General features: G+C 43.1%; 1 protein-coding gene across 1 annotated transcript; it reads right to left on the bottom strand.

Moving 5' to 3' along the window:
• Positions 1 to 801: 801 nt before the first annotated feature.
• Positions 802 to 11,794, bottom strand: LOC139282311 (potassium voltage-gated channel subfamily KQT member 2-like). The gene is made up of 9 exons (XM_070901929.1): positions 11,619 to 11,794; positions 9,459 to 9,578; positions 5,908 to 5,998; positions 5,264 to 5,390; positions 4,218 to 4,393; positions 2,192 to 2,317; positions 1,945 to 2,055; positions 1,747 to 1,842; positions 802 to 900 (listed from the first exon to the last, which is right to left on the bottom strand). The coding sequence occupies exons 1-9, from the start codon at positions 11,792 to 11,794 to the stop codon at positions 802 to 804; spliced, it is 1,122 nt and encodes a 373-aa protein (XP_070758030.1).
• Between the last annotated feature and the right edge of the window lie 596 nt (positions 11,795 to 12,390).

Genomic DNA, 12,390 nt, shown 5'->3' with positions numbered 1-12,390 from the left:
ACCTAGTGCTGACCTCAATGCTCAGTTTTCTACCCAAGTGACCCCTGCTTCTGACCTCTAGAGGTCAGAGATGAAGATAGAAAATTCCATAACAGGGACCAGAGGGTGAGCTCCAACTATCAGGGTCTCACACTGCGCAGCCTCCCTGGGAAAGGGAGTGTCTTTAGCTCAGGTGGTAGGGCACGTTGCCCATTAATCGTCGGGTTAGTGGTTCCTCCAGTTTGTGAATCGGATGATTAATCAGACGTCGTGACCTCAAACTAAACGTCAACAACAACTCATCCACAGACAGAAATTCAGCCCAAGTCTAAAATTAGTTGAGGGTGACTGATTCTGGCCTAAAATCAGGCCAAATCTGTAAATAGTCTGTCTGACTTTAGTTAGTATTAAGGACTTGTTTAGAGCCAGAGCTGGATAATGACCTGGGAGACGGTTCTGGCTGGACCTCCTTCCTGAAGACAGACAGACAACACAGACAGACAGGTATTATTAATTATTGACTTAAGAAGACTTTTATTGATTTAATTGTTCAATTTGTGAATGTTGGGCATTCTTCAGCTGATTAGAAACAAGAATACTGCAGTACTAGTAGCAGTTGTAGTGGTTTGTATACTTGTATTGTGATTTCCTGTATCAAACATTTCAGACCTGAATGAGAGTCCTGATTTGTTCTTGAGGTTCCTCAATAAATCCAACTGATTGAGAGGTGGAATCAACCTGGAGACATACACAGACAGAATTAATATTCGTATAATAATATACATTATTTATGAAACGTAATGATTGTATGTAGGTGGAGTCTCACCTGTACATGGGGACAGACACGGTCCTCTCGTAATAATCCCAGGTGGAAGTAAGATCAGTTCGGCTCAGGTTTGTGGCGTAAACCCTCCAGGCCGCCTGTAAAGACAGAGAGATGATGGTTTCCACAGACACAGCGACAAACCAGATGCTGACAGAGCAGGAAGGACCCTGTCAACTCCAGTCTCCAGAGTAGAGCTTTTAGTTTGAAGCTATACTCTGGAGACGGAGTTCAACGTGTTCATGCTGTTCAGTTTCGAGTAGGGTTAAATCCTGATACCTCGCTGATCTCTGATCTGAGTCTTCAGACTGTGTTTCTGTCTGTATGGGAAGTGGGCTGATTTTGATATCACCTGCTCTGGTCAGTGATTTTAATCCGTATGTGGGTCATAATCCTGACACCGGAGCGACATCCTCGTATTTTAAAGTGGATCTCTGAGTTTTTTCCTTCAGCTGCATTTTATCAGCTCATGGTGAAATTTGACTTTTGTGGGAAAATGGGGAAGTCAAAAATGTTGTAGCTCACCTGACACCAACATATGCCTGTTTGGGAATCAATATCAAGACAGAAAATTACAATTAAAAAATCATAACCATGGATGTACAGACAACTATCACTAGATGTTACAACTGCATGTGTTTCCCTGTGCTACTTGTCCCTTTTTCCTTTTCTGCCTTGTCTTGCTCTGCCCAGGTGTTCATCCTGATTGTCCAATGAGGTGCACCTGGCCTGGGCATGTGTATAAAAGGAGCCTTACCAGCATCGCATGAGAGGCTTCTGGCATGGGACTGCTCTGATTTCTAAGTGGATTTATGAAGGTTTATTCAGGACATCAAAGATAATAATAAGTGTAAGTCACACTGAATGATTCAATATGCGTTTCATGTTTGTGTGTTCAGATATGACTGACTCTGAAAAAGAGTGCAATCATAGTGTTAGTTCACCTGTATGAGTCCAGCTGCTGGGTTTCGTCTCTTCTCAAAGTGTTTCTGTCTGTGTTGCTCCTGAACCTTCAGAGCAAAACCAGAGCCCAAGATCCCCTGAGAGACAGACAGACAGACAGACATACAAGTGTGTTAGGATGAACCAGGTGGAGGTTCACCTGTCTCAGGTAAACTCAGGTAAACATTAGAGTGTCTCACAGCAGGCAGAGCAAAGAATGAAACTCCGATCAGAGTGAAGGTTGCAGCCAGCAGACGACCATTCCAGGTGATGGGGAACTTGTCTCCATAACCGATGGTTGTCAAGGTGATCTGACAGAGACAGACACAGACAACACCTTCAACACACCTGTATCTGACTGTTCTGTGACATCATCATCTCAACTCTACTCTACAGACACATCAGAGCCTGTCAGTGTGTGTGTATCATTAGTGTGTATTGTCTCACCAGTCCCCACCAGAGGGCATCTGCATACGTCTCAAACTGTTCATTGTCTTCTTTTTCTGCCAAATAAACGAGGAAACTGGCCAGAATGAGACACAGGAAGCCAATATACCACGCTGTGATCAACTCCTGCAGAGGAAGGGAGACATTATAATACAGTGAGAGAGAGCGAGAGAGAGCTTGGCATTATAACACAAACATGAACAGAAGTTAGGGTGAGCCACTGAAGGAGGATGGAGGAGTAATCAGTAACTCTGATCGATACATTCCAGGATCAATGAAAACAGATGTCAAGTGCCCTGTCAGGAGGATGATACCAATGAACCATAACTGCTGACACTGTGAAACGCAGTGAAAAACACTGAAATACTGTGAAACACAGTGATACAGAGATAGAGATACAGTGATACACTGAAACACAGTGAAACAGTGAAATATTGTGAAACACAGTGAAATACACTGAAATACTGTGAAACAGTGACATACAGTGAAATACTGTGAAACACAGTGATAGACTGAAACACAGTGAAATACTGTGAAACACAGTGATACAGAGATAGAGATACAGTGATACACTGAAACACAGTGAAATACTGTGAAACACAGTTAAATACAGTGAAACACTGTGAAACACAGTGAAATACTGTGAAATACAGTGATATCATGTGAAACAGTGACATACAGTGAAATACTGTGAAACACAGTGATACACTGAAACACAGTGATATACAGTGAAACTTTGAAAAACTGAAACAGAGAAACAGTGAAATACAGTGAAACATAGTGATACACAATGAAACAGTGAAACACTGAAAAACAGTGAAAGACAGTGAAATACTGTGAAACACTGTGAAACACTGTGAAACACTGCAACAGAGAGCCACAGTGAAACAGTAATACACAGTGATACACAGTAAACAATAATTGTATCAGCAGGTGTTGAGCAGGAACATGGGGGCAGTAAGTGGCTACAATCATAGATCCAGACTCCGCAGTTTCAGAGGCAGAGAGCAACAGAAGGAGAAAGGAGAGAGACGAGAAAGGACACCACTACGAGAGAAAGAAGATGTCCAGTTAGTAACATGCATTAATGGAATGAGAATGAGTACAGATGGAGAGGGAGAGGAGGAGAGAGCTCAGTGCATCATGGGAAGTCTCCCGTGAGTCTAGGTCTATAGCAGCATAACTAGGGGCTGGTTCAGGGCTCACTATAAGCTTTATTAAAGAGGAAAGTCTTAAGCCTACTCTTAAATGTGGGGAGGGTGACTGCCTCCCGGACCCAAACTGGGAGCTGGTTCCACAGGAGAGAAGCTTGATAGCTGAAGGCTCTGGCTCCAGTAAAAGTGAAATGTCAGTTGATGATGTGAAGTGCCGGAAATCGTTGAAGTATAAGAGATGAAAGCAGTCGGATTATTAAAGAATAAAAATCAGTTCAGATGTCTGATATGTAATGGATGAAAGCTGTTGAATGTTGAATTCAAGTATAAGTAAGGAAAGCAAGTGTAACTTAACTGAAAGATGACGTCTATGCCATGAAAGCAATTGAAATGTCAGTTTACATTTAACTACTGAAAGTAGTTTAACCGTTAGTTAAAGTGTCAGAGATGAAAAAAGTAGAATTTTCACAATTTCAAATTTTAACTGCTTTCAGCCTCTGACACCTTTTTACTCTTTGACTGACACTTCAACTGACACTTCTACAGACAGTTTAAAATATATGTTGAAGTAGTTGAAGTTTAGCAATGAAAGCAGTTGAAATGTCAGCTTTATTTTGATTGATGACAGCAACAGAAATTTTCAGCTGAAGCTGAAAGTGTGTGGCCTGTAAATATGTGTCACAAAGTGTCAGTTGGTGTGTAAGCAGTGACGGCAGTTAAAATGATAGTTGAAGTGAAGAGATAGTAGAAACAGTTGTGTGTTTCCACTGTAAGCAGTTGAAGTGTCAGTTGTTTTGTAAAGCACTGACAACAGTTGAAAAGTGTCAGACGGGCAGAGAGATGGACAGATATACAGGTATTTCCCAGGTTACCTTGCTGTGGGCGTAGACGACTGATCCCAGCAGTTTCCAGGTTCCTCCCCGGCGGTCCATCCTGATCATCCTCAGAATCTGAAGAAAACGAAGCGACCGGATAGCTGAAGTGGCGAAGACGTTCCCCTGAGTCCCTGCAGCCAATACTGAGATGGACGCGATCAACACCATGATGTCTGTAGCCAGACAGGTCAGAGAGACAGACAGATCAAAGAGACAGAGATCACAAGTGGTCACTTGAGACATATGTGGAGAATCAGAATCAGAAATACTTTATTGATCCCAGGGGGAAATTGTACAGTACCGGTGCTCCCATTCAAGAGAAGAAAGTAGCATAAATTTAGAAATAAAAGTATGTACAAAATATAAAAATAAGAAATAGAAAATAAAAATATACACATTGCATTGTATTGCACTGTTGTGTATGACTATATATGTATTGCACTGAAACATTTAAAGAATAAATAATAATGAGGTAGTATGTGTCGAAGCAGGTCCAGATTTCCAGTCTGTTTCTTCTGAGTGTCTGACACTCAGAGGGAGGAGTTGAACAGTTTGATGGCAACAGGCAGGAATGATTTCCTGTGGCGACAGACAGACAGGTTATAATGCCATGTGTGAACTGATGTACTTGGGGCTGTCCACTGTTGATTGGGTCACCCAAGACGCATCTTAATGCCAGGTGTAAACAGGGCCTATTACAGACCTCTACAGTGAGGTATAGGGGGCAAAATGTATGATCTGATTATGTTCTGTTAAAACTGGAGACAAACAAACAGAATTCTTCACCCAGAGAGGAGGTGTTGGTCAGGCTGAACTTTATTTAATTTGTATATAAATGAAGCTGCTGTTCAGTTGGATCAATGTGCTGCTCCTGGCCTCTCCCTCCAAGACTGTCTCCTACTGAACATGGACTACAGCTGGACATAGTAGAATGGAACTGTCAGAACTGAGCCCAGGAAATATGAAAATAAATTCATGATTTCATGACATCAGACTGACCAGTCTGAGAGTAAATGAAGTGTTGTTGAAGTCGTCAGACTCACCGATGACACAGAAAGGTTTTCTGGCAAATTTGAGTCGCCCTCTCCATCCTCTATACCGACAGCAACAACCTGCAGCCCAGATCCTCACCATGTACTCCACCCCAAACACCACGATGGTCACCACTTCCTGTTACACAACAATACCACACTGTTAGAAACTAGTAAAAATTACAGTTTGGTGTTAACTTTGGTATGGACAGCATGCACAATTGTGTGTGTCTACATGTACACACACATGAATAACTTGACTCTGCTAATCGTTTACATTATTCAATATATATAATGTTTGTTTAAAATATCTAATCTATATAAGCAGATATTTTACATTTGATGTTAATATAATTCTGAGACTAAAATTAATAATACAAAATTTAGATGTGATAGATTTTCACAATAAATGTTATACAATACAAAATAAATGGATAGTGAGAAAAATGGGAGGACACTGAAAGGAGGCATTCAGCAATATGAATCCAACAAGTGACGAATGTCAAGTTACTTGATTTTTGCTTCAGAAATGACTTAAAAAATGAATCTATCATCAGACTGCAGACAAGAACCTAAAGGACTTCTATTTAAAGAGTTTATTTAGACTTCAGATCAGTGTTTGACTCTGATCTGAGGATAAATGATGTGAGTTTTACCAGAATGTAGAGAGCATCCTCTGAACTCTTCTCATACTCTTTGATGGTGGAGAATACAGACAGAACCAGACAGGAGAACACCAGCAGGAACCTGAATAGAGAACACACATTAACTTTCTGAATACATACCTCAGATCTGTGTTTCAGGGGGAAGATTTCGACTGTGACACCTGATCTGCGATCCATCTTTACTTATCGATCTTCAGCTGTTCCTGTAAACTGTCTGAACTGAGAGGAGATCATCTATTCACTCTCTGACTTATGTATGTTGAACCCAGAACCTCCTGATCTTCACATGGGGTGCTGATACAAGTTATACTGTGAAGAACAGGACTGATAGATCTGTGGCACATTATTTACTCCTATCAACAGATGATGTTTCCTGTGACCCTAACCCTTCAATCACAACATATCAGAAATGTCTCAAAATATGAAATATATATACACATATATTTTAGGGAGTCACACACTGTCATTGTTTTTATAAACATCGGTGTAAATTAATGTGTAAGCTTTTGTTTATGTCCAGTATCTACTCTTTATTATGATTATACCTTCTTACTGAATCAGAATCAGAAGTACTTTATTGATCCCCGGGGGGAAATTGTACAGTACGGGTGCTCCCATTCAAGATTAGAAAGCAGCATGAATTTAGAAATAAAGTATGTACAAAATATAAAAATAAGTGTAAAAAGTATGTCTATATATATATATATATATATATATATATATATATATATATATGTATTGCACTGTCATTTGAAAATAAGTAATAGTGAGGTAGTATAGGTCCAGATTTCCAGTCTGTTTCTTCTGAGTGTCTGACATACAGAGGGAGGAGTTGAACAGTTTGATGGCCATGTGTCTGACCAGTACGTCATGGAGAGGATGTAAAACATTGTCCAAGATGCCCTGCAGCTTGGACAGCATCCTCCTCTCTGACACCACTGTCAGAGAGTCAAGCTCCACCCCAACAACGTCACTGGCCTTGCGGATCAGTTTATTGAGTCTGTTGGAGTCCGTCACCCTCAGTCTGCTGCCCCAGCATGCAACAGCATAGAGGATAGAACTGGCCACCACAGACTCATAAAACATCCTCAGCATAGTCCGGCAGATGTTGAAGGACCTCAACCGCCTCAGAAAATAGAGACGACTCTGGCCCTTCCTGTAGAGGACATTAGTGTTCTTCGCCCATTCCAGTTTATTGTCAATGTGAACTCCCAGGTACTTGTAATCCTCTACAATGTCCACACTGACCCCCTGGATGGAAACAGGGGTCATCGTCACCTTGGTCCTCCTCAGATCCACAGTCAGCTCCTTTGTCTTTGTCACGTTGAGCTGCAGGTGGTTTTGCTTGCACCATGTGACAAAGTTGTCCACAGCAGCCGTGTACTCCTCCTCATCACCCTTACTGATACATCCATCTATTGCTGAGTCATCAGAAACCTTCTGAAGATGGCAGGTCTCTGTGCAGTAGCTGAAGTCCGTGGTGTAGATGGTGAAGAGGAAGGGAGAGAGGACAGTCCCCTGTGGGGCCCCGGTGTTGCTGACCACTCTGTCTGACACACAGTGTTGTAAGCGCACATATTGTGGTCTGCCAGTCAGGTAGTTGACAATCCAGGACACGAGGGGGGTATCCATCTGCATCTCCATCAGCTTCTCACCCTGTAGAGCCAGACGGATGGTGTTGAACGCACTGGAGAAGTAAAAAAACATGACTCTCACAGTGCTCGCCGGCTTATCCAGGTGTGCGTAGACGCGGTTGAGCAGGTAGATGATGGCATCCTCAACTCCAAGCCGGGGCTGATAGGCGAACTGAAGGGGGTCCAAGTGTGGCTTGACCATGGGCCGGAGCTGCTCCAGGACGAGTCTCTCCAGGATCTTCATGATGTGGGAGGTCAGTGCCACGGGTCTGTAGTCCTTGGACCCACTGGGACGCGGCGTCTTCGGCACAGGAACGAGGCAGGACGTCTTCCACAGCATCACATGTTGAGGCTCATGTTGAAGACATGGTGAAGTACTCCACATAGCTGGGGGGCACAGGCTTTAAGCACCCTGGGGCTGACACCATCTGGGCCTGCAGCCTTGCTGGAGTGGAGTCTCATCAGCTGTCTCCTAACAACTCAGCAGTGAAGCACACTGTAGAGGTGACCGGTGGGGTAGGCAGAGGGAGGGATGTAAACAATCACAACAATGACGTGAGAATTCCCTTGGCAAATAGTACGGCCTGAGTCCAACCGCCAACAGTTCAACATCCGGGCAACATACGCAATCCTTGATGGTGATGTGGGAAGGATTGCACCACCTGATGTTAACGAGAACGGCAAGCCCCCCTCCTTTACGCTTACCGCTCCCCGTGCAATCCCTGTCGGCCCGGACAGTCTGAAAGCCGTCGATGGATACGTTGTCGTCGGGAATGTCCTGGTGCAGCCATGTCTCCGGCAAGCACATTAAGCTACACTCCCGGTACTCCCTCTGACTCCTGGCCAGCGCCGTTAGCTCATCCATCTTGTTTGCCAGCGATCTCACATTGCCCATGATGAGAGAGGGGAGACATAGCTTATATCTCCTCTTCTCCATAAGCCTCTGTTGTCTCGTTTTGTGTAACTCCAAATACATATACGCATAACGTTACCAGTATAGTCTGCGGGGGTCCACTTAATTACTAACCCGCTGTTAGCTGAGCGGAGTTGATTTGCGCCTCAGTGTTATCAGTTATAACCTCCTGAATACCACAGCATTTGATGCCCCCCCCCCCCCCCCCGCTTTATTGTCCAGAGGGTTGAGGAGTGATTTCAGTTTTATGTAGTCACATTATTTTCTGTATGTTCTGACCAACTGTGACATTTTACCATTATGTAGGTGGAGGCTTCAAATTAGCCCACTGGGTTTTCCATCTCTCCCTCACTAGATATTATTTATTATCTTTATCAGTTTCATGTATTTTTTTTAAACTGTTCAAAAATGAAACTAAACTAAAACGAATGACATCACAGAAGGCCTACTCATAAAATACACCGACTTCACTGATACAGTCTCACTCCAAACTAAATTGAGAAGTTGGCAGCCGTGGCTAAATGCTAACATCGGCATGCTAAAATACTCACAGTGATGATGCTGACATGCTGATGTTCACCATCATAGTTTAGCGTGTTAGCCTGCTAACATTACCTAACTAGCAGTAAACACAGAGTCCAGCTGAGGCTGATGAATGTCATCAGTTCTGCAGGTATTTGGTCATAAACCAAAGTATTGTACATGTTGACCTGATGATGGCGCTACATGAAGAGTCAGAGGATCACCAAAGTTATTACAGTTCATCCTGAGGGGACCATGAAGGTCTGAACCACATTTCATCATAATCCATCCAATAGTTGAGATGTTTCAGTCTGAACCAAAGTGGAGGACAGATCAACATTAGCATTCATAGAGCTGCTTGTGTGCATATAAAGACATTGTCATTGAAATTAATTTGGGAAAGAATCAACATTCTTATCTGGTAACAGAGTAACAGACACATAGTCAAGTGTAATACATAGACAGGTATTTACACATAGGCATGGTAGATGAAGGCCCATCCTCGAGGTCTCTCCAGGACGTTGTACAGGAAGTTCTGCAGTCGTCTGTAGAAGGCGTTTCGTTTTGGAGGTTTCTTTCCTCCAGAGACGCTGCTGCGCTGCCGCCGAGGACCCTCTTCCCCACCTAAACACAGGTATATTCACTGATTCACACTAATATCAACACAATGACACTAATATTAACACATTGGCACTATTATTAATCAATTAATCATTTGTCACATGCAATTAGCAGTGTCAGTTTTGGTTAATTTTGCTTTCAATAGCTCGACACCCATTAACCAGTAACTAACCAGTTAATTTTTAAGAAAAAACACAAAACGATGTGAAATACAAGAAGCACCTTCCTTTCAGTAGTGCTTTCAGTGCCACGGTAGCGGGGGGGCAATGATCCCGAGCAGCAATGATCACGAGGGAAACATAAAAGTTGACGGTCGAGTGTGTGTGCATGATATTGTTAACCTGATTCTTTAGTTGGAAGCCCAAGAACAAACTGGAGCAATGTTCAGTTCACAAATGTAAACTTTATTTCGGTCACAGGAAAAGTAAATGCAGCGCTGGGCTCGGAGTGACAGAGCTCTCGCAGGATCTCAGTAAGAAGGAGCCCCGATGTCCGAAAATGATTCACATTTATCTTCTTGGGCTGGGCCTGCCCTGTACAGAGGTTGGACTTACTGAAATGTGGTATGAAATGTGTGTGTATGTTGTTGGTACGGCGTGTATCTAAAGTATCAGACCTAACTGATAAAATAGAGAAGTTTCAGCTGTCTCCTGGTATGAAAACCAGTTCTAACCAGTCATATTATCTTCAAGGACGTACATTGTGCTCAGTAGAAAAGTACAAAACAAGATCATAAGTTCAGTGGAGAAATACAGAATCAGAATACATGATAGCTCGAAACATAGCCAATTATAACAATATGACACAGAGCCTCGGGACGTTTTTGACATTATCGTGGATGCAGGCCAACAACAAAGGTAATGGCCACGTAGCTTTCGTTTGTGGTTCAGAGCTAACTTAGTTTGTCTGCCCTGGCTATCTTGACTTTTAGCTCATCCTTCTTCTCCAGGTTTTCAATGCGTTTAGTCAAAGTAGCTGACGTACTCGGGCTTGATGTACCAAATTAGCTCTTTGAATCCCTGGACATCTACCACACTGATCAGTAGCGTATCGGTCTCACAGCAACTGGGTGATGGCTTCAGACCGGTGCGCATCACACTTTCTCCCCTCGGCTATCAATGACGTGATCTTTGGCTGCGAGCCGTCCTCGGACATGGCAGCCGGGTACTTGCTCTTAATGTGGTACAGCATAGTGCTAGTACTACTACTGAACTGAAGAGTAGCATGATACAATTAACATTTGACTTCCGTGCCTTTCTGGAGGAAATGGTCCCACACCAAGCTTTGTTTAGCGCACTTAATTTTTAACTTCAGACTGCTAGCTAGCAAAGCCGTTAGGAGTGTGTATGCAAATCAAGATATAGAACGACACGCAAAACCGGTCAAAACTATTCGTGGTGGTTAACCGTTGACACCCCTACATGCAATAATAAGAGGAACACAAAGACTTCTTCAAAGACTTTAAAGGGGGCCTATTCCGCTTTTTCTTATTTTCTGTCATATATATAATGTTACAATGTTGAATATTAGGGACGTTAATTAACTTATGTGTTTTAATAGTTTTTATGGCTCAGAGGAAGAAGATGTGTCAGGTGGTGATACGTGTTACCAGATTCATCCTTTGCTGGTTTGAGTCTGAACATGAGTAATATAGAATATCACCACTGTTATACTTTAATGAACTCATAAAGGTTTGAAGTCATACTGCCAGCAAATACACACCAGCGCCATCATATCAGCCAATCACATTTAAGCACCTGTCTGACATGTTTACAGTAAATATCTCCTCCTTTGACCTCATTGGTTCAAACCTGCAAACCTTTTTTAAATTTTATTTTATTTAAAACAAATCAGTGAAGCAGATCACGGAATTAAAGAACCTGCTCTAAGCAATTTCTACTGAGAGCCTTCAACACGCATACACGCACCCGCACACGCGTGCGCACACACACACACAATAATTGTCCAGCCGCGTGGCACGTCCCTTCCTTTAACGGTCTCCGTTAGTTAACGCACGTGAACCGACAGCTGCCGTTGTATGTTTCGGGTGTTTACCTGCTATGAGCAGAGCTCCGTCCCTGCTGGACTCGGTCCCCCCGGCCTCCAGACCCACAAAGCCGACCTTCAGCTTCTTCTGGTCGGCCTGTGCTCCGGGGAACACCCCGCCGTTCCGGGATTTCTGCACCATGACGGAAAGACGCGACCTGTCGATCTACTGCCAGCCCGCAGACAGAGCGCCGAGGACGGCCAGGCCCAGCGGGAGCATCGCTGCTGGAGGAAAACGGTGGAGAGAAGAAGAGGATGAGGTGCGGAAGAGGAGAGGAGGAGAGAGGGATGGAGGACAATAAAACCCGCAGAGACACAGACGGGTAGCAGATTGGCTGATCAGCAGGTTTTTTTCTCCACACCGACTTCCCGCAAAAAAGGAAATGGAATGACGTCATGGACGGTTATTGATCAAGCTCACAGAAAAAAAGCCACTGATCAGGTGATCAAATGATCAGATGATCAGATAGAGAAAAGTCTGTGTAATCATCACTTTGTAAATGTACTTCTGTCTGTCTTGTCCTTTTAGATTATTCTTATTTATAATAATCAATACTCTTATTTATTTGGTTTAAAAAGAAGAAACCCAGGGAGGGGATTTGGAGCCATGCATGTGTGTGTTCTGTGTGTTGTGTATGTCTTGTTAAGGAAATTTGAAAATGAAATATTCCACACAAAAAAAAAGAAGAAGAAGATTAAAGGCAAAGAGGAGAGACTGGAAGCATCACTTTCCTCCCC

The sequence above is a fragment of the Enoplosus armatus genome, chromosome 3 (assembly GCF_043641665.1).
Source record: "Enoplosus armatus isolate fEnoArm2 chromosome 3, fEnoArm2.hap1, whole genome shotgun sequence".
Lineage (NCBI taxonomy): Eukaryota > Metazoa > Chordata > Actinopteri > Centrarchiformes > Enoplosidae > Enoplosus > Enoplosus armatus.
Note: the sequence above shows the minus strand (reverse complement) of the source record. Positions and strands in the feature narration are given on the sequence as shown.